General features: G+C 39.2%; 1 protein-coding gene across 2 annotated transcripts in view; it reads right to left on the bottom strand.

The window, feature by feature from the left end:
* Window positions 1–233: 233 nt before the first annotated feature.
* Window positions 234–23,435, bottom strand: part of Pde4b (phosphodiesterase 4B) — a 424,568-nt gene continuing 401,366 nt past the window's right edge. For both annotated transcript variants that reach the window (XM_027949471.2, XM_071617924.1), the window contains 9 exons: window positions 18,727–18,820; window positions 13,114–13,292; window positions 11,272–11,370; window positions 10,824–10,988; window positions 8,894–8,993; window positions 6,585–6,739; window positions 6,370–6,492; window positions 5,475–5,657; window positions 234–2,561 (listed from right to left, as the gene is read on the bottom strand). In XM_027949471.2, coding sequence (XP_027805272.2) covers window positions 2,193–2,561; window positions 5,475–5,657; window positions 6,370–6,492; window positions 6,585–6,739; window positions 8,894–8,993; window positions 10,824–10,988; window positions 11,272–11,370; window positions 13,114–13,292; window positions 18,727–18,820 — 1,467 coding nt within the window. In that variant the 3' untranslated portion in view covers window positions 234–2,192. The remainder of the gene's footprint in view (window positions 2,562–5,474; window positions 5,658–6,369; window positions 6,493–6,584; window positions 6,740–8,893; window positions 8,994–10,823; window positions 10,989–11,271; window positions 11,371–13,113; window positions 13,293–18,726; window positions 18,821–23,435) is intronic.

Here is a 23,435-nt window from a genome sequence, read left to right as displayed (position 1 = left end):
TTTTTTGTGTGTGTGTGCTTTTCTTTACCACCTCCCTGCCTGCACCTCTGAGCTGAATGAACAGTTGCTAAGAGGTGGGATTCTTTGGTAATAGATTCTAGAACCCCAGTTTGATGTTGATCAAGTAAAGTGTTTGACTTTCTTTGTGGGTTACAGTTGGAGAAAAGAGAGGGAAACAAGATCTGCTTTAATACATCAGAACTAACCACAAAATAATTGGGCCTACAGTCTAATCTAATCATGCTTTTGTTTATTCACCTCATATAAAAGTCTCTTAGGAATGCATTTGAGCACAATATATAATAATAATAATAATATTATAACATACATTGTGAGAAACTTGAAAACAGTAAAATGTCCACCTGAAACAATGCAGTGTTTATAGACATACAAACCCATTGGTCATGCACATTTGTGCCATTTTTTTAAACTATTGAGTCACAATGCTGAACCGAAGCATGAAACATATTTTACAAACTGAAACTGACACCAGGAAGAGGCCTAACAAGTGTTATCAGAAGAAGCTTCACATTCGCATAATTTACTACATCAGTTCACATTTTATTATAAAAATTCACATTGTTTTATCATTTTCTTTCAGAATGAATTGGAACATGACATTCTTGCTTAGTGGCAGGCAGGAGGCTAGCTCTTCAAAGTCAGTAGTTTGGGAATACTTAGAAGAATCATCTGTGAGCAAATGTAGTGTTGCTTTTTGAACCGAAGCCACAATTATAGTAGAAACCGGTTATAACCCAACTCATGCGTACACAGACTTGGATAGAACATGGGTAAAAACAATGTCCCATCACCCCCTACCCCTATCAAACCATACAAAATAAAAGCTCAGTATAAACCTTTTAGTATCGAATATGAGAATCCTGTTTGCAAAACCTGTTCATAAAGGGGCTGTGCAGTATTAGGAACGCAGACAGGGAGAGGGCAGGCCCTCTTAGCAAAAGGCCCATCCCTGTGCTCTGTGCAGAGGGGCCTGTGTCTCTCTTAAGCAATGTTTGGGTTATAGAATACACAATACAAAACATAACAAGAAAAAGTCGTAACTCTTAGGCAGAGTTTTCTACACAAATTTAACACCACCGTTGGCAGGCAATGTTAGATATATAAATTAATAACTTACAAAATATTACAGTATATACATGAAGTAATAAATACACGGTTATAAACAGGAATGGAGGTGTTAGCGCAGAAGGCAGTGCAAGAGGAAGATGGCAGCGTTAAATGGTGAACAGCATAATGGAGTGACTAGCATAATGGAGTGAAGGGGGTAGGCAGAGAACAGGATGGGGCTGTGCAACCCACAGAGGCACAGAGGCTTCAGGACACAAGGGGCACACTGCCTTATTAAGTTGAGTGCTATACAGGCTGACATGGTGAACAATACAGCTATCCCCCTCTCATCCCCTATTTTGTTCAATGTTATTCTGCTTAGAGCAAAATAGTGAGACCCTAGAGAAAAACTACTGTTAGAAGCAGGCAAACAGAGCTGGGTTACCAGGACCACTGTGGAGCTAGACTGGACAACAGGGGAAGGAAGTAGAATGTGGTTAGAGCTGTGTCCTTCCTGTCTGTTTGCAAAAGTTAACTGTAGTAAAGCGAAAGATATTGCCCAAGAAAGAAGGAAGACTATTTTCTTTCCTTTTTTTCCCCCCCAGAAAGAGTCAAAAAAAAGTGTAAGTCAGCTCTGAACACTTATCTGTGGAGAAGTTGGTACTAAACTCTAGGTATTCAACAGGCATTTTAAAGACATGAAAATGTTTTACAAAAAAGGCACACAGGTTGGCAGACAAGGGGACAGGTGAGCAGATTTAGAAATGAAGTTATTAATCAGTGAGTTCAGTCACTTGTCGGGACAGGTCCCGAAACTTAGTGCAGAGAAATCTCTCAGTTTTGTGTCTTCCATTTTTCAAGCCATTGAGTCGCGATGGGATACTGGCCTCTACTACCATAAAACTTCAGCTCTCCACCAAGCCTGCAGGCCAGGCAAGTCAACCACGGGATTCCTGAGCTGCTATTTGCTTCATGGCCTTGCATTCTGGCTCCAAACTCAAGTAACTACAAAGGCCAGGTGACCTTTGTCCTGTGCAGGCCTTGCCCTGGTGATGGGCTGGCCCTACCATACAGCTGGCATGCTTCTCAAGGGTGGAATGTTCGTCTCCACATGAGCAGGGAGATTATGTGTCAATTGGGGACTTGTCTTCTGTCACAATTTCTACATCATCAGTCTCTCCCAGTGAATCCCTGTTTTCTGGATCGATGACACAAAGTGTCTTTGTGCTGCTGAAATAGTTGTGGCCCTCTCCCTCCTTTTCAGGTCCTTCAGAATCCTCCTCTTCAAGGGTCAGTTCAAACTGAAACTTCTCCATCAGACCCTGGCAGTCTCTGTTTCTTTCGTCCAGTGGTGGGGAGGGACTCTGGGGTATCATGCTCTGATACCAGTTCCTGTTGTCTTCTAACGTGTCCAGAATGTCCTGAGCGTCGGGTTGTACCAGATCTGCCCAGGTCTCCCACAGTGGATGGACAATGTAGTCAATGAAACCAACCTGGAGAAAAATAAGATTATACATCTGTCATTGCAAAGGACCCTTGAAAATCAAACAAGCAGTCTTGGTTCCCATGCTAAGAGAGAGCCATTCCAACCTCAGAGAGGTCAGTAATACCTATTGCTTTATCAGAGTACTTTCTCTATGGTAGGTCCTACCCTGGATGCAATATATGCAGTATGTCTTTTCATTTTGCAAAGTAAGTTTTGTAGTCTGCCATTTGCAAAAGAAGAAACTCAGGAAATTAAAGATCTTGTAGAGGTCACATAACTAGTAAGTGATAGAGCTGGAACTGAGTCTCAGCTCTGTCTGATTCCAAAGGCTGTGCTCTCACAATATCACACTGCTTTTCCTTTTACATGTGCCAGGTAAGAAGACTGGCTGAAACACTAGTGTTGGGAATGATTGTGTCACTACTTGGACTCTGTGAGTCATTCTCTGAAGAAGGCAGCCCCAGGTCTAGAGTGTTCTGACTCAACATTCTTTCCCTGATAACTTCAAAATATGCTGTTGTGCCAAAACAACAGGAGCTGGCATCTGTCTGCTCTGGAATTTCTCAAGTTCTGGGGGATGCTTCTGACTTGTAGAGGAGTTTGATAAAAAAAAAGCTTGAAAATAACTCAAGCCCCGAACAAACAAAGATCCCCTCTGTGGAGATGCCTGCCATTGTTTTGGATACATAGGACACATAGTCATTTCCATCAGAAGAAAGAAGGAAAATAAAAACAATCAAGCAGTTCCTTTTGCTGGTGTTCCTGTGAATAAATCCAAGGCTTATGGTTTTGTTGTGGTTTGTGTAGGGGCTATGCATCCTGCAGGAGCTAGCCATGTGGCCTCATGTCGACCTCTACATTGTCAGACAAACAGGAAACGTGGGGGTGGGGGCAGGTAGAGAGAGAGAATAGACAGTAGTTGGATGAGGGAATGGAATTCCCCTGTCATGGTCTTGGGAGCTAGAGAGATACTGGCTTGGGATTCAGGGGGAGATGAGCAAGGGCCCCCAGGGGACATTACATAGCTATCTTTCCACTCCACTGGAAACTTTCCTTTATTAATATTCTGGTATTTGTCCAGTCATTCGACATATTCAAGTTGTTACAATATACATAACATTTGATCATATGTGACTCTTTCAAATATCTGGTTCTTTCTTAGCCTTCAAAAACAAGATTCACACCAAAGTCGGGGCATCTCTGATTGACATTGGTTATGACAACTTGACTGTGGATGAGTCAGATACTTCTCTTCTGCCCACACTTCATCCCTCCTCCCTTCTACTTCTTTATGCATATTTAATGGATTTGAGACTATTTTCAAGGTGTTTTCCAGGGACCAGAAATCAGCTCAAGGCAATGGAGAAAACTGAGTGAGCTGAACACAGTGCTGTCATTTCCTTTCCTCATTTGCTTTTGCTGCTGCTAAGAAATGCTTAGGACATTTTTAAAAGGTAGGGGCTAGTTGCTTATTTCCTAGCTCATGGGATGAAAGAACCCACAAATTCCAAGAGCACACAAATTCCATGAGCTCTTTACTGCCAGATGAATCAGATAAAGTTCAACAGAGGCCATCTGTGGGAAACACCAGAGCAGGGTGGGGGTGGGTTGAGGGGTGATGTCATGGCATCAGGGAGGCCTGTCCAGTGATGGAGAGTGAAAAAGCTTGGGTGGAGGGCAACCGGGTGACTAAGAAGAGAACAGCTGTTTCACTGGACACTGGGGAAACACCTGCTTTATCTGCCTTGCATGGTTGCTTGGGGATTCACGTAGGATAATATATGGGACCACACAGAACATCATATAAATATAAACCATCACTGTTAGTAAGAAAAATGTAAATTAATTTTTATTTTATCTTGTTCCAGTTAAAGCTCTCGGTTATTTGATTTGGCCCAGATTAATTTAATTATATCTTGAATCTTTATAGCATTTAGATCACTTTTACAGATTCTAAACTAATTTAGTTGGATTTCTCTAAGAAGCAACAAAATACTAACTGCAAAGAAACTACATACGGATACTATAAGTATATACAAATATGGGGCTTATAGGTAGTGGGGAAAGAGGTTAGATGCTAACAAAAATCAGTCCCAATTTTTTTGTGATAAACACCTTGGATATCCCATAAACCCATTTTGAATCATAGCACCTGGTTCAACCCATTTGTTGTCCTGAAAAAAAAATAGCATTTCAGCAGGTCTTGAAGCTATTGTAGGAATACAGATACTTTATAGTATACATATTCCACAACTATTAGCATCTGGGGTATTTCTGCAAAAACACACCCTCAAAGTATTATTTCCCATTCTCAGAACACAGAATTTGTAAGTTTGGACACAACTGGAAAATGCTAGAATATTCCTAAAGGCACAGTTACAAAGTGGAAAGGGGACACAGACAGGGCTTTGATGCCCTCTGATGACGGTGGCAATGCATTTGATAATGGGGAAAGAGCCACAGCAGAGAACTGGACACAAGAGTGAGGAGTTGAAGATAGAGCTATAAGAATTCTGGAGAAATGGGATGAAGAGACAGCAGTAGTCAAGGATTAGCCAGATTTGCTAAAGTCATAGATGACTATCTAAATGGTTTGGGTATGCACAGTCCAAATATTGATGGTTTCTGATGACCACTTCATTCCTACCCTGTGAAATTGAGTGTAATGGAGAAGGCTCATGAGTCATGAGCACAATGAAACTAACGGTGTGGCTGTCATTTCATCATTTCATATGTAGAGAGAGAGGGAGGGAGGGAGGGAGAGAGAGAGAGAGGGAGGGAGGGAGGGAGGGAGGGAGGGAGAGAGAGAGAGAGAGAGAGAGAGAGAGAGAGAGAGAGATTTTGTTAAAATAAAGAAACTAGATAGAACTCTCCAGTTCTACAATCACTAGAAATTGCAAAAATTTCTCCTTTTGAATACCTGGGATTTTTCCACAGAAGCTGTGTGTTTATCACACATTGGGCTAATCTCCATTCCCCTCTCTCGTTCTTTGTCTCCTTGTTGGAAAAATTCCTCCATGATGCGATCTGTCCATTGTCGATACAATTCCAAGGACTTGGTGGGGTTGCTCAGGTCTGCACAGTGTACCATGTTGCGAAGGACCTGAAATCATTGAGTTTTGGAAATCCCATAAAATTAAGTGTAAATACTGCCAGAACATCTTATCCTTCTCTTATTTGTACATTTAGTACCAAACCAAGAACATTTTAGTTGCATTATAATTATGATACGTGCACCCAAAAAAAAAAAAGTGTTACAATGGTGCTGGCCAGAGTTGGTTATTTATCATGATGGGGTCCAAAAGGGGATATAGATATAGATATTGACAAAGATATCTTCTTAAACTGAAAGTCTTTGAATTTAAGAACTGAAAGGGACATTGGGGTTCAGATGCTGCTATCATTTCCTTTCCTCAGTTTGGAAAGCATCTAAAGAATTACTCGAAGTAGATGTCTTCAAGTTTTCTGTTTGTGAAAAGAGGAGACTAGCTGATAGCACTATCTATAACCAAACAGACCTAATAAGTTTTAAGTCAGAGGGATTCAGGTTCAAACTATGAGCTTTGGGCACCAACAGTTACATATGTCCTATTATAAAAAGATTTTGCAACTTATTTTTAGAACTAAGAAATTCAATAAATGGAGTTATGTTTTTCTCATAAATGAGATAAACTTGAACATCCATTTTCTTCAGCTTGTTCTTAAAATAAGTCCAAAGTTGTAGTAGCAGCCTAGGACGTATCTAACCGAATGGCGTTTCCTTTTTCTAGATGTTATTTGGTGTGCTTTGTGACACACCAAAGTTCAGCACATACCTGTATACGATCGGTATAGTTGTCCAGGAGGAGAACGCCTGAGCTTGTCACTTTCTTTGTTTCTACCATTGTTTTCAGGTCTGCCAGCAGGCTCATGTGTTTAGACATATCAGTTGCTAAAACCTTGGGTGAAAGCAAAATGAAAACTCTCGATAAACTCAGTCTGTAAGACAGTGGCAAAAATAAATGAGGAATATAGACAGGTTGATTCTTACCATGTCAATAACCATTTTCCTGAGTGTCTGACGTTGCTTCTTGGTGAGATTCTGGAAGATGTCACAGTGCTCTTCTTGGAGCAGTTTGAAACCCACAGCCAGGTGATGGTTTTCCAACACAGACTCATCATTGTACATCAAAGCCAGTTCTGAATCTAATAGATAGGAAAAAATGATGCCTTTAATAAGCATACAATAAAAGTTGTATAATTAAACATTGTGAAATCAGATTTAGTTCTCACTAGATGATTTTAGAACTATGGCCCATAGGTCCTTGCCTCTTAACATAGTGCCTCTCTATAAACAGAAGTAGTCAGTTTCAACTATGCTTCTGGTAGATACTGGTGAATAAGACTTCACTTTGATTAAAATTCACTGTCTCTTAAAATCCTTTTTCAAGTTCTTCTCCACCTCTCATGAAAAATATGACATCAAGTAAAGGCATTCTTGAGTAGCTGAATTGCATTTTTAATCTCAGCTTGTAATTTCCTTTGTTTCCACACATTTCATACTTTGGAAAAGAACAAAGTAAAGATGACACTAAACTTCATCAAGTATATTAAGCTTTTCAAACTATATCCACTTTTATTTTTTTAATTTTATTTATTTATTTACTTATTTTGTGGTAATGAGGATTTAACCTGGGGACACTTACTCACTGAGCTATACCCTGAGCCCTTCTTATTTTTTTAAAAAAATGTTTTTGAGACAGGTTCTTTCTAAATTGTCCAGGCTGGCTTTGAACTTGAGAATTTCTGGCCTCAGCCTCCTGAATAGCTGGAATTACAGGCATGTACCACTGTGCCTGGCCTATCTTCCCTTTCATATATGTTTCCCTCCATCTCTGGTAATTGTGAGTTTAGGATTTTCAAAAAAGATAAAGTGCTGGTGTGAATTTTTGTTTTACCCAAAGAATGTAGCTTTTTTGGTGATTTCAGTAAATGTGACACTAAACATCAATAATTTTTTCGAAAAATCCTGATGTTGACATTTCTGCCTTCTGGCTCTCTATACCAGAAAGAGTAATATCTAGGTACCTAAATCACAGCTTTCAGCCCACCATTTACACAGAAGAATTGCAGAAATCTTGTGCAGAGCTCTGCACTACAAACTCATGAAATCACGCTTTCTCTTAACAAGCCTAACAACCAAGTGACGTAATGTGTTACAGTCAGAGGTGCTGTTACTCATATACCATTGCTTTCATCCTGTGCTTTGAGTTACATCCTGAGAAAGGGGGTGGGATCTCTGAAGTTATGTGAGTTCCCTTGTTCTGGTCACCCTATAATCAAGAGCAAGCATCTATAGATGGCTATGGCACAAAAAACTTGGGCCTGTGTGGCACTAACTGGCCTGTATCTGGATTAATTCATGAAAGCACGCTTAGCCAGCTGATGCAACCCGTGCAGACAAGCAGCTGGCTGCAGTTTATGTTCTTTCAATAGAAGAACACGTTTTTAAAAAAAACCAGTGTACCCCAAACCCAGATTACTCATTCTGATGATAGAGGATGAGGACTGACAAAAAGGACTCTTTTATAGCAATGAGCTCAAACGGTATTTTTATAAAACTATCAGTGCTTGGTGTTAATCATGACCATAATGGGATAAATAATATCCTCAGAAGAAAAAGTACCTGAATTTTCAGAACAGAGAGAGAGAGCATTAACTGAAGGAATGAATAAATCATCAATAGCATGAAACTGAACATTTTGAGCATAACAAAATCTTCGAGTATGAATTGGAATCCTAAGGCTAGACCAAACCGAAAGATAGCTGGGTCACTCTCCTTGGTACAGATCAATCCATGATCAAATCTGTATAATTGGAAAAGAGTATGTGGAACTTTTAATGGCTTTCCCTTGAATTGTGAAAGCCCATTCCATTGCTTTTTGGGGAATTTATTTCTGTTTGAAGCTTCTCTGCTTCCCCAGCGGAGAAGGACCCTAGCATGTTATGATGTAGTGTGTGAGAGCCCTACATAATACTGAAAGTTGCAGTATGCATCCCCAAGCCTTTTCTAGTCTTACTGGATAATTCTACACATTATTCTTTCCTTTCATAATGTATTTTCCAAACTTTGAGTACTTTTTAGGGCTTCCCTCTGATCCTCTCCAATTCTCTCTGTAGCCCAATCAATGAGCTGCCAGACTAGACACAGTATCCAGAAAAGGCCTGACCCAGTTTGAGTGGAATGGAAGGATTACCTCCTTATCACCCTTGTTATTATCTATAATGAAAACATTAGGAGGAAGAAATGCAGTGAATCAGACAATTATCTCAAATGCCTTTTTCTAGTAGTGAACTCACTTGTGTTGATGAGAAACTGATTGGAGACGCCAGGGTGATCCACGTCGTGGATGGCAGCCGCAAAAATGGCAGCCAGGATTTCTAAATCGGTGAAGACGGCCTGTGGAGCAAAGTGAGCGCATTTAATGCCATATCCAATTCACCTGTCCTGCTTGTTCAATTTCATTTGAAAGTAATGCACTTCACTCTTGTTGGGAAAGGGATTGTTGATGTATATAATATGCTAATTTAATTAAATGCAGAATCTGTTCATCAGCCTAGTCTTTGTTATGAAAGGGACGATGGCCAGAGCTCACTCCCACATCAAGCCCACAGGCTGAGGTTTGGAAGGTCATTAGCACCATGCTCATGGCATGTGAATACCTGATGTCTGTTTCTTGGATCAGTGGTATGGCAGCACAGTGCTTATGGAACACAAGCACATACAAGTCAAAGAAGCGAGTCAGACTGGCTCTGCTCTTTATATTCCGGCTGAGTAATTTAAGAGGAAAAAGGTTAAATTCTGGACTCGATAAGATAAGCAATAAATTATCACTCAAAGCTAAATTTATAGTGTTGTGCCAAGCTGTCATATATTCATTAATTAATTCACTTAATTCCTATCCACTAAATCTTCACCACAGGCAAGATCTGAGAATGTTACCAAGAAGTGAAACTTAATGCCGACTGCTCAACAACTGCATGTCATGTCATGAGAGTGTCTCTGTCCCCACCCAGGCACATTGATTTAAACCGGGTATTTATTAGGTATACATTGTTGCTGACTGTAGGACAGAAATGTCTCTCCTGATCCTCTGTGATTACTTAAATCTTGTAGTCCTTCAAATGCTAACTCAGCTTTTACCTCTCCCCCAAAGACCAATCCTATTACTCATGGACATATTACACTGTCCTTTTCTAGAAGCTTGTGGCACTCATAGCCAATTTCTTGCCACATGATAGTTATCCTATCAATAACACTGCATGGGTTATAAATGGTGTTGTTCTGCTCCATGATATTTATAGGAGCATAAAAACAATACTCTTTCTTTCCTTCCGGGGATTCAAACACTCTTAGCTCCATCTCACTTGCCCAAGTCTTTTGGATTCCTTTTCTTAGAAAATATGAAAACAAGTGATAGAGTTCTGGACAGTTTATCTTTAATTTCTAAACTGAGTCTGAAAATGTGACTGGATAGGGTTTGGCTAACCCCTTCCTGCAGTGGGCCAGCACATTTTGGAAGTACTTGACCACCATTTCCATGTGCCCAATGATAGCATGGCTGGGCCATTGCTGATTGTACTGTTAAATATGTAAACGTTAATCTATGAGAGAGGGAGTCATGGCCATCTCTTCAGATCCTGTCAAGTTACACAGAACACGGTTCCTCCTTGCTTCTACATTATTGATTTCCTCTGATGGAGATTTTCAGTTACTTTTTCTTCAACCTAGAGAATCAGTTTGCTGAATTTCTAGAAGAATAAGCCTATAGATGCTTATTCCTAATAGGAACTATGCAGAGCATTGTATAGTATATTTCTATGATCCTCCACAGGGCCTGTGATGGTGTTGGGCAATTCTGATCAGTGCAAGCAGGTTGAGGATGTATGATAAACCAGATGTTAAACAAGACACAGAGATACAATGTATCCCTTTACCAGGAATACAATGAAGAACAAAGCTTGGACCCTGCTAATTGTGTTTGAAAATTAAATAATTTTCAATTGGAAGGATGTAAAGGGAAGGTTCTTCTGATAGTAGAGGGCAAAGTAAGTAGAAATGTAAAACATTTTTATAAATAATACAATGGATGGATGCTATATGTAACAAAGAAGCAGTTCAAGAATTTGAGGTCATCCACTTAACATTATTTTTGTAAATATATTGCATATTGCATGGCATTTTTAAAAGAGGTTGAACAGGTATGAAAAACAGGTTATAACTACTCACATCTAATGCTGGCGTAGAAAGAAGAACATGGGTTGACTGGGCTACATCAGCAGCGTGCAGGCTGTTATGATATGCCACGTCAGAATGGTAATGGTCCTCTAAAGTCATCATGTAGGTTACAAATGTGTCAGATGAAATTTTGAATGTCTTTAGGAGGTCTCTTTCCTATGTGGTAAAATGGTTTAGAATATGAATAAGCAGATGTCCAAAAATGGAGGAAGGTGGGGCTGGGGATGGAGCTCAGTGGTATAGCACCTGCCTCACATGCACCAAGCCCTGGGTTCAAGGTTCAGTCCCCAGCACCACACACATGTGCACACCACACACACACACACACACACACACACACACACGAGGAATTCAAATCACGAAAATAAACTGTGACAGAATAAAAATATCACAAAGAGATATCCAATTGGATAACCAACATTCATTCCTGTTTACTCACCTGAAATATGGCATACATGATGCACGTTAGGGGCCGATTGTGTGAGTATCCAGCCACATTAAAGATGTTAAGGCCCCATTTATTCAGGTCTTCCAGCTCCTGTAATTCAAATTAGAGAAATTTAGGAATAAGGATTTAATATTTTCTTTTAGAGATGTGGGGTCTTGCTGTGTTGGCAACACTGGTCTCAAAACTCGGGAGCTCAAGTAATCCTCCTGCCTCGGCCTCCCATGCAGCTGGAACTTCAGGAGTGAGTCACCATGCCCAGCTTTAAATATTTTAAAAAATATCTTTAAGTTTTATTTTTTGGGGGGCTGGCATTATAGCTCAGGGATAGAGCGCTTGCCTAGCACAGGTGAGGCACTGGGTTTGATCCTCAGCACCACATAAAAATAAATGAATAAAATAAAGGTATTGTGCCCATACACAACTAAAAATTTTTTTAAAATTGTTTTTTTTGGACATTGGGTACCTAAGTCCTCAGAGCATTTATGTAGTGTGCTCTAGTTGCATGAAAATCTGAGAGTGGAATGGCTCAGGAGGCTGGGTGTCCTTATCACGATGACAAGTTTGTGCATGTTTTTTTTTTTTTATTTTTAGAAAAGAAACAGTGTGTCTTCATTTGTAATAATTTTGTTGCTGACCAACTCTGCCATGCGTCACTCCTCAGCCATTGTTGCTTTTAAAGATAGCTGCAAGTGAATAGAGATCATTCTGGTCCCATTTCTCTGATTCTCTCCTTGCTTCTCACTGCTCCATCAGTAACAGCTAGAAAACTGCACCAAGGAAACTCCTCTACCCTTTGGTTATTATCACTGAATTCAGGTCAGAGAGACTCAGCTGTCAGAATGTGCAGAAATAGGCCCCAATTTAATGCAAAAGGTCAGAAAGAATGCTGTTCTTGAATTTTATTCCAGGGCTCCGAGGCCACAGATAGACCTGGAGGAAGCAACATCCAGATCTGTGTTGTGGGATTATTCCAAGATTATCTGATTTAAGGAACAACTTATTCCATACTTAATAACTGCCCACAGGCTTGGCCCCATGTTTAATCAATCTTACTCTAATGACAGCTTTCAGCAAGTCTCACTGAATGATCATTTCCCCAGAGTAAGCTCCTTTCACACTCTCACCAGGCTAGGTGACCTCAGCAGTCATTTTGTGTAGCCTCCTCAAAGATATGTGAATTTTTTCTGTGCCTTTCTCCAGTATGAGGGTTTGGGAATAGGAGCCAGTGCTGTCCCTGTCTCCTCATTTCTCCTCTAGCCCTGTCAATCAGTGCAGATTTTCTCCCGGCCCATAGCATAGAGTTCCCAAAATATCCTCTGGGATAATTCAGACCTGCCCACTGGCTTTCCCTTGGACTTTCCCTGTATTCTTCAGAAGGATGCTCCATTCATAAGGAACTATCCACTACTAAATTCAATTCAGGATAAAAGAAGGGGGGAAAAAAAGCACAAAAAGCCTTTTGGTATGGAATAAGGATCTTCAACTAGATGCCCCAGCATAGACAAAAGAAAACACAAAAGACCAGGCACAGTGACCCATGTCTATTATCCCTACTTAGAAGGCTGAAGCAGAATTGCAAGTTCTAGGCCACCTGGGTTACATAGTGAGATCTGTCTCAAAATAAAAGATAAAAGGTTGGGGATGTAGCTCAATGGTAAAACACTCCTAGGTTCAATTCCCAGTACAGCCATAAATAAATAAATAAATAAATGTAGGACATAAGTTTCATTACAAAATTTAACAAAGTGATTCCTACTATTTTCTAAATGATGACGGGCCCCTGGGTGCTATAAAGTTAAGAGCCACATGCACACAATCCCAGCTCATGCACACCTTGGCCAAGTGATCTTCATTCTCGGTGTTGACTCCAAAGCGGGAGATGCTTGTATTATTTAAGCTTGAACTGTGCATCAGTTTCTTCACTCCGCTTATCTGTGTCATGAGCTGCTGCTTCTTTTTCTTCTCTCTGTCTTTCTGGGTGGGAGACGGGATCTCCACATCATTCTGCTTGTCTACGACAGACAAAGAAATATGTTTTTTAGCATTTAAGTTCCAATGAGTATGCCCAGAGATATTCAAAATAACGCTAACTGTGGGTAATGGATTCTGATTCTAATAAAGAACTCTCATAGCATGATCTCACTGGATAACATATGGTCTGTTGCTCCATTTTATTTAGGTGAACTTCCCAGAGGAACTAAATAACTTGTCCAAGAAGAAATAGGGAAAGAACTCAAGCATAATCTTCTGTTCTCATATAATATTTAAAATTTTTTTGTTACAATGAGGTAACAGTATTTGCAAAAAAAAAAAAAAGTGTCTACCTTCTCTAAAAGTTCTTTATTTTATGCTATTAAAAATTTCAGCCACCAAATATTCTATTTCATAGTAGATGTATCCTGAGTACTTCTGGAAAAAAACATATCTTAACTCTTTCAGGCCACAGGGATGGCTGTGAGGGCACAGAAACAATAATTGATTAAATTGCTTAACCATTACTTCATTGAACTAAATGACACCCTGTGGCCGAGAAAGAGTTAATGCAGCTTTCAGAAGTGGCGGACATTTATCTCTGCTTGTTACAGTGAAAATTAGTACAAAGACAGCTTCTCCATTGGAAAATGACATGCTTCCAGATGGCATGCTGGCATCCACACTATCTGCGTTTAGACTCTTAGAGATGACAGCATAGTCACATGCTTTCCCCAGGGACCTCTGCCTGCTCACAGGCCCTGCTGACACTTCATCAAAGCAAAGGGAGACAGTACCAGCTTCACCTTCACCTTGCCACCTGGCGACAGGGCTGGAACAGGGTATTCTCTATTCCCAGCACACCCTGCTGTGGTCTGTAGGGGATCCAAGCTCTTAGACTATAGCTTTTACTTAGGGAATAATTTTAGTCATCTCAATTAGTTCAGGGGTTTCCAACTTAATCCAGAATCAGAAGCACCCAGGAAACTTTCGAAATATACAGATTGACGGGCCCCACCCAGCTCTATTGAAGCAGTATTTTTTAAAAGATTCCCCTAAGACTTGGATAAACAAAACCAAATCTAAGAACAAAAGACAATCATACACTCTTATTTTTCAGATGAAGTCAGCAACTTGACCAAGCTCAAAGAACAATTTATTTAACAATTTTTTTTTTTATTCTGCAATTACGTTGTTCCAGATAAAACTATTTAAGAGCATAGAACCCAGGTCTTGAGGTTCCTGTTAAAAATCTCTTTCCTGCCATGCAATCTCTGGCATAGAAACCATACATTATTTTTGAATAATAATATTTCTTCCTGCCACTTTATGCCTAATAATCACAACTTTTTCAAAAATGAGAGGCCACAATAACCCCTGACTTTCCTGGCCACCATTTTTTCACATCTGGTTAAGAGGCTGTGAAATTCCCCTATACCTCTGCAGATGTAATAACCATCTCTAGTGGGACTAGCAGCTTTCCCCCTTGGTTTAATTAAAGAGTCCCTGCAACAGTGAGTAATTGAGCTGAACTACTGCTGTGTCTGGAACATTGCAATAAAGAAGAAGGCCATTATTCACAGAGTGCCAATTCAACTTTAATGGGAGTTTCCCTATGCAAGCATTGGAACAACTGATAGGCTTCCCTGTTCTGAATTTCCTCTGTTAAATGCTTAGCCAGCATAGTGTGGAAACAGCCTGAGACACAGACTCCAAAAAAAAAAAAGCACAAAAAACATAGTGAATTTACATTTACAGAATGGCCAGAATAGAGTGGGGGAAATGGTTGAATGGTTGGCCACTGTAAGACAAACATAAACAGACACAAAATAATGGTATCATCCAATCTCTTTCAATGGCAAAATCTGAGGTGCTTTGCTTGCTGAAGCCCAGCATCATTTTACATCTGGAATATTCTAAGTTCTAGCTTCAAGATAGTAAGTAAGGAATTCAAAAGGATATTTTTTTCCTGTTGTCTGTAAAAACATTAAATTGTCATGTAATATCGAAAAATCTTGTTTTATTTATGTTCTCTCCATCTACAACCTGCTTTATTTTCCCATGAAATTATATTCTTCTATTTCTGTTTGTGCCAGCAACCTGGAGCCCATCATCATACAAGAACTACAACACATATCTGGACTAGTAATTAGGACACCATCTTTTTAGATGGAAACCACACAAGTTTCACAGATCCCCAGATTAAGGGAATTCCCTCCTCCCAGGATGATGCATTTTAACACTAAATGACACTTATTGAGATATTGCTTTTAAGTTTAACATTGCTAAAATCATCTCATTTTGCTCAGAGATGATTGCCATGCTCTGATCAAAGCCTTTTATAGTATCAGAAACTGTTAATAAACATTTCATTTTTAGGTCCAACAATTCTGTTTCCTAAAGACATTTTTTCCCAAACAATGTGCATATTACTCATGTCATTTTCTTCTCTGTGTTCCCACTTCCTATCAGGAGTGGTAGGTATTTCAGTCTAGAAATCTAGGTGCTGGTTCTGGCTCTGAAACATATTAGCCAAGTGACCTAGGTTGACTTATGTCATTCTTCTGGACCTCAGTTTTCTCTCTTATAAAATGAGGAAGTTATACCATGAGGACATTAAGGTCTTTTGTAGACATGGCAGTCTATGAAGAAGGCTTCATGGTCCCCTGGGAACACCTATCATGCTCAAAAAGATATGACTAAGAGTTCTAGGTTCTGCACTGGCAGTTTGGAAATAAGCTTTATTTGTTTGTTCATTTTTTAAGATTGTCCAATTGCAAGGCTAGGCTTCATCACAGAGGACCCAGGTTGCCAAGCATGTCTTAGTAAAACAGATAAATTTAGTCCATTTGAGAATCACAGAATGTTTGAGTCGGAAAGGATATGGAATGCCATCTATCCCCGTGCTCCCATTTTACAGATGGAGCAACCAAGGCATCTTGTTTTATATAGTTTTCCTCCTTTATTTTCCTAAGAATTCCAATATACCTGTCTAGTCTGTTAATTGGGGTTTAGCACACATATATTCTCCTGTACACCATCCTCTTAATGCTAAGAGCATGTAAGGATTGGGATTCTAATAACTTTCCTCAACAATTTGTTCTTGATTGTTTAATTTTCAGAATAATGAGAAGCCAAAAAAATTGGTGTTCCTTAAGGGATGTGCCTATAAGTGACTTAGTGAAATCATGTCTCAAAATAAAAACTAATAAGGGATGGGGATACGGTTCAGTGGCTAAGTGCCCCTAGGTTCAATCCTTGGTACGAAAAAAAAAAAAAAAAAGTAGACAGCTGTCTGTTCTTGACATATAGTTTTGAGACTGAAAGTTTATCTGTATATCTTTTTTCTTTTTTTTTGGTATCAGGAATTGAACCCAGGGGTGCTTAACCACTGAGCCACATCCCCAGTCTTTTTTATACTTTATTTAGAGATGAGTCGCTTAGGGCCTACCTAAATTGCTGAGGCTGCCTTTGAACTTAGGATCCTCCTGCCTCAGCCTCCAAGTTGCTGGGATGAAAGTCTTGTGCCACCATGCCCGGCTTATCTTTATATCTTATCCAATTTCCCTCTTGATAGCCAATGATGATTTAAAAGGAGATTAATTAGTATACTAAGGCCTTCTTGCTATCCTTGGTAAATGGATGTTCCAAGAGACTAGGAATGAAGAGGATTGTTTTGGCCCAGTCTTGAAAGATTAAGGGCTCAGACTTCATGGATCTTTAATAGTGAGAATCTCTTATTACTGTGTGTATATATGTGACTGCAAGACCAATGTGATTCTGCAACCTGTATACTCAGAAAAATGAGAAATTATATCCCATCTGATTCAAATGTATGATATGTCAAGATCATTGTATTGTCATGTGTAACTAATTAAAACAAATAAAAAAATTGTGAGAATCTTTTCTGCAAAGACATATAAGCCACTGCATTTTAACATGCAACAAAACAAGTTATTGCACTTAATTGATTTTATTCTTCTCTCCTGTAGTCAATTAACCTGTAAAATGTAACTAAAACAGTACTCAGCTTATGCAAAATAATTGAATGTTCCAAAGAATAGGATATATGAAATGGTCAATGGAGGATTCCTGTATTCAAAGGAATACAGGAGAAAGCGGGGGAAAGAAAAGGCTCAATATGTCATGTTTCCTCTTCAATTAGATCCTAGACAATTCTGGGAGATAGGAGGTATAAAAAATTCTTCCTCTTTGTTCTCTGACAGAGGTTGCTGCAAATGCAGCTGAAAAAAATCCAAGGGCTGCAGATACATATAGAAACAGAAGGCACTTGTTAATCCTGCTCAGTGACCATTGGCTGCACAGTAATGTGCCAGCTTTGTACTAGGCTGCTCAAAGAGAAAGCTGATTGATCTGCTGCTGATAGCAGGAACTACTTTGGTGTTAGAGAAATAGGATTGATCTTTTCAAAATAGAACTAAAGAGATATGTGCATCCATAGGCATCAAGGCAGATGCTCATTGATTTAATGATATGTGGCTATTCCAAAAAGGAGGGTGTGATGGTCAACTGTTACAAAGGGTCATTTCCCTGGAAAATGGAATTTCATAAGCAAGTATAATTCAACAGTAATTGAAAGTCAACAGAATAAATATCTAAATGCTACCCATTCGCTTTGAAGTACAGATTTGCCAATTCTCGAGGCCATATTAAAGTAGTCAAAATAGGTTCATTTTACAACAGAATTGCCTTTAAGCCTGAGATCAGAAATCCCTAATACTCAAACGAGATGCATGATGGTAATTGAGGGTCATTCATGCAAACCTTTTTGGTCAGTGTTATGTGTTAAGTACCAACAACGTAACAACAGAGAATAAGAGAATAATAGGTAAAGGATCAGAAGACAATGATGCTGCTTAGAGAAGAATCAAATCTTTTAGAGATATGAAAATTCTCCTCTTCCCCACAGTTTATTTTTAAGAAATAACTTAGCAAAGCAGTAGTCAAATTACTTCCAAAGCTAGTTCTCTAAACTCACTATGGAATTAGTCTTCCAGCGTATCCCTTAAAAAGCACCTTTTCCTCAAAGCCCAGTTATTGGAAGAATGGAAATAATACTGTGTCAGAGGAGCTAATGGAGTTGTCTCTAGGGTTTGGGGAATTGCATGTTTCGTGCTACTTCAGAGATCTTGGCAGAGACGGAATTGGGCTGGTAGATAAGAGGGACCTACAGTATATAAGTCAGCCCATAATAAATGTCTGTCTTTAATAGCATTTGTACTCATTTCTATTTATTAACTTAATAAGCATTTGTACTCATTTTCCCCCCATCATCTTCCTGCTTAATTTTTTTTTTCCCTTAAAGATTGGCTTCAGTTCTTATTTTAAATGGATTTTTTTTTTTTTTATAAATTAACCCCATTCCAAATTCACATGGAATATCCTTGATGGGTTGTGAAATTAATCTTGAAAAAGTTCAGTTATGGGACAGATTTTTCCCTTTTAGTATCTTACCTAAGAAAGTATTTGAAATGTATTCAGACACCTGGTTCCCTGATCGGCTCATCTCTGAGAGATGTGTCAGCTCCCGGTTCAGCATTCTTTTGAACTGTTTGTAAAGAAGAAAAAAATGCATTAACCACCTAAAGAAAGAGCAAATTATCACTTTAAATGTTTCCAACTTTACTTTCTAGGAACCAAGAAACTGGACTAGCAGATACTGTTAGATAAATGATACTGATTCTAAAAAACATAATATCCCCTTAATTTGAAATTATTCCAACGTCACTTTAGGAAAGAAGATTTTCTTAAGATATTTTAGAAGTAACAACTGATTTTTTTTTTGAATATTCGAACACAGGAAAATAAATTCCACAGAGGTCAAAAATAATTTTTTACTTGAAAAATGAAATCGCTTTTAAAAATATATTTGTGGACAATTAACTCTAAAATATAATTGAGTTGATAACCTGTTCAGCGTAAGGAGAGTAGATGTAAAGTTTAAAGGAAAACAAAAGCATTCTTTAAATATTAAGTTGAGTAAGAACAGGATTAAAATACATTACTGTATATTTAAATACAATTTCACAATCAGAAGCCAGTGGGTTAAATGAACACACAAATCATTACGGATGTTTTCCACTTCACAGAAAACATACAAATGTAAAGGTTTCACATTCTATCAGACACAAAACACAATCGAATTAACCCACCTTGATATAACCCCAAGATACAGATAACAAATAGTTTGCCTCAGGCATTTTGAATGCTCTTCTTGATACAATCCACAAATCCCTTTGAAAGAATTCAGTTCTGAGAGAGAGCAATCCCGAAAGGATCAGGAAAGCCCTGCAGATCCAGTGGTAAAATAATCAAAACTTAGAAAAGACAAAGCCTCCAAAATTTATGGCATTTCCTAATCCAAACAAAGCCCATCACGGCACTCCGTTCTTGTTAGAAGCCTATGCTCCCTGCTTATTTCCTGGCAGAAGAGAGTAATGAAATCAGGAATTGTACAGAGGAGCAAGAGTCTGTCCAAATGCATTCAGCTGGCTGGCTTGAAACACTTATCAATTATGAAGAGTCCTGGTGGCCGCGGGGGGTTTCCACCCTAGATTAGTCCTACTCTGCTGAACTCTGCAAGGAGGCAGCAATTCTCCAGACTGGGAAACACAGCCATCTTTTTAAAAGGAGAAGATTAAAATGGAGGAAGCCCCATGAATATTTAAGTAAATTTGAAGTCCCACCCTCCCCCATTTCAACTAGGTGTTCCTTAACCCCCTCTTTCCATTGCAGACCAGCCCTTTGAAGATGCAGCCTCGGCACAAAGCTCAGACACTCTAATTGTCTCAAAGCGATGGTGCATTTGATTAATTCACTTTCTGGGTTTTTTTTTTTTTTAATTGAAAAACGTCAGGAATGTAGTTGTTTTCAGACTATGCTTCCAGTATACAAGATTTTTTTTTTAACTAGCTTTTTTGAGGGTTATGTGCCCACCAACAGTGTGCTGATGCATTTAGCCTTCTTTCACAATAAAATGAATGGGAATGGAATTAATTTATTTTTTGAAAAGTACTTCCTTATGCAGCCTGCAATTTTCTGCACTCTATCAGTTCATTAATATGCATAGTAGATCACATTCAGCAAATGGATTAAACTCATTTAACCTTTCCCTCCAGGATTTAGAGTGTGTTAGGAAATACAAGATATTTGCTGAGTGAATGATGAACAACTATTCAGGGTTGAGTGACTTGCTGATTTTGTACTTTAGTGTTACATCCTCTAATTCATGTTAGAAATAATTAGGAGTTAAACTAATTTTTCTTTTAACAAGCTAGGAGATGTTGAGAATGTCATTCCTTTCCTGTAGGCTCCCCTGCAGCCCGCCGCCCCCCACCCACCTTCTCCTTGTCACCATTATTGCACAAGCAAAAAGAAAAGTGGAAGAGCTGACTGCAGTGGGATTCCCCACCCAGGCCCACTCGGCTCCTCTCTTCCCTCCCCTCTGTTACCCTGCCCTAGACTCCCAGGAGCTCTGTACAGCTTATTGAAGGAATAGCCGAGCGCCATGGCAACAGCCTTAACTTGCAATTGGCTCTCTTTCCTGAGAGGCATTCCCCTTCCAAATGAGCATCCTGCTTCCGACAATAGCTTCACTTCAGGCACCCAAGCCCGGGGTCATGCCATTGCCTGTGCCCAGGAGACCTGGCCTTTTGAGGTGAAGCCAATGCAAATCAGTAGGGCTGCTTGCTGACTTACTGCACTATGCATTGTCCTCAGAGAGGCTCTATCGCCCTCTTTCTGGGTAACCCTGCCCACATATGTATATGTTTTCCCATGAGAAAATATGTTAGTAACAGTAACCAGGCATCATCTGAATCAATCATCTCAGCCACTGTATTTCACTTGTTGAAATTCTGCAACATTTTGAACTGCAGGTAAATTGCATAAATTCCAAGTTACTTATTTTTAAAGATGCAACTGGTCTGTCACAATGGCCTCTCATCTTCTGTCCTCTAAGACTTCTGCGTGGAAGTCTTAGAAGCTAGAAAAAGCAGGTTTATATGCTCTGATTGATCTGCTCAATTTTAGCAAAGAAGCAAACTTTACTTAGACTACTGTAAAAATATCTTGTAAAAAGCTTAGAGGCAGATGATTTCCTCCCTAATTTTTTTCTGTACCCGACTTAGCCAAATGAAACAAACAATTATCCTCCATTTTATTTCTTTGGAATCTCTGAAATAGTTGGAGTCAATCTGGCTTGCACTAATCAATAATCCCATTTTATCAAGTATTTAACAAATATTTATTGAATGTTCAAAATGGCCAAAGCAGTGGAGATATAGCAGTGAAAAAAAGCAAACAAACCAACGAAAATTCTTTTCGTGCTTTTAATCAGCTTTCATTTAAGTAGAAATACTGGGATATATTAGAGTGTGTTGGTTAACCACAACAGTTAACAGTCTGGAAGAGGGAGCTTGTTCTTTATTAGCTATATTGACCCTCAGCTCAGGGAGATAGGAGCAGGTAGAAACTGAATCATAAAAGGTTAGAAGAGGCATGATTTTTCTCCTCATTTTTTTTAGTAACTTCCCATTGCCTTAGGACCCTGTTGGGATATATTGTCAATAAGTCCCAATGTGGGAACAGGGAAGTGACTCTCATCTCCAGCTTCTCTCTTCTCCTGCATACTTACAAGGGGTCCCTGTAGTCATGGAAGTAGTGAACAAATACCACCTCCCTTCTTCCCACACTCCAATTAATTCTCCTATGAGTCTTGCTAAGGGTGTGGCAATGCCATCAAAAACCAAAGTCATCTTTAGGCAACCATAAAACACAACGTGATGAAGTACGCAAAAGGAGGTCACTCAGTGTCAGAAGCCAACCCACTCCTTTAAGTGTTGCTTAGCAACAACCGTTGGTTTTCCTCCTCCATAAGGAAGGGCCCAGCCACAAGTGACCAAAGCAATCATTGCTCTCATCAAAAAAACACTTATGAAGTGCCACACTTATGTTGGGCTGTGTATGAAGGAAGGAGGAGGGCCAACGTGGCCTTAAGGACAGAGGGTAGCGAGGTAGAGTCCAATTTGTATGATTAGCGCTGGCCTGTGTGACCAGACACATCAAGGAATGGAATGGGTATGACATATATATGAGGTTAAAGCTGGGAAGACACTTAAGGAGCTCAGTTTGTTTGGGCTTTCAGAATCTGACTCTCAACTTGGAGTTGCTTCTGGTGAGCTAGAGAGGTGGCCATGATGCGGTCAACGAACCTTGACTTTCATTCTCAGTTCTCACTACCGGTCTCGTAAAGCCACTTCACCTCTCAGATGTGAAATGAGAAAGATGCATGATTTTAGGATCTCAGTCTCTTGGCCCTGAACTTTCATGATTCTAAGATAAATTTTGTGGCAGCCTCCTACAGTTTGGATGCATTACTTACCAGCAAACAATACTTCCCAGAAAATAAAACTCCCTCTACAATACCGAGAAAATAGCAAAGAAGAAAAAAAAAAAAAAAAAAAAAACGGAAATGCTTCAATCTGTAAGAATAAGTCACCAACAAAGGAAGAGAGCTATTTCTCATATCTCAGAATTTTCCAGTCTAAGACTCTTGGAGTCTCCTTGTCTATCAAGTTAGGTGTTTTGAATACGAAGGTAAAATAGCTTCTGAGTAAAACCATGCCCCAAGGAATTACGGGATTGGAAGGGAATGAACATTATTTAGTCTATCAAATTCACTAAAGAAATCCATAAACAGGAGCACACTATTTCAAAGATAAATGTGTCTCCACTATATGTACACAGATCCTATTTTTCTTTAAGAATCTGCCTTCACACACAAAAACACCCCTGCTAGAGCCTCCCTAGAAATAATGTCCCCAGAGTAAATGACCAAAGCCCCTTTTCAACACAGACAAGCAAAGTTTGTGAATGAACCCTTAAAAGACATATTCTTCCAGTGCCTACCAAAGTTTATGCCTAACATTTGTAAGCATTGCTAAGAAATTAGTTATTTTTTTATAAAGGGAAGAAGGTACTAATTTTTTGTATAAAAATTTAATATTGTTTGCCAAGGATACCTTCTCTGTAAAATCAGCTATGATTTCTTTTTTTAAAATAAAGCTTCCTTCAATAATAGAAGTTGTTTTAAAAAGAGACTAAATAGCAATACCTAAAATTCAGTCACACTCGATAGTGAAATTTTGTTTCATGGCTTCAAT

The sequence above is a fragment of the Marmota flaviventris genome, chromosome 10, assembly GCF_047511675.1.
Source record: "Marmota flaviventris isolate mMarFla1 chromosome 10, mMarFla1.hap1, whole genome shotgun sequence".
NCBI lineage: Eukaryota > Metazoa > Chordata > Mammalia > Rodentia > Sciuridae > Marmota > Marmota flaviventris.
Note: the sequence above shows the minus strand (reverse complement) of the source record. Positions and strands in the feature narration are given on the sequence as shown.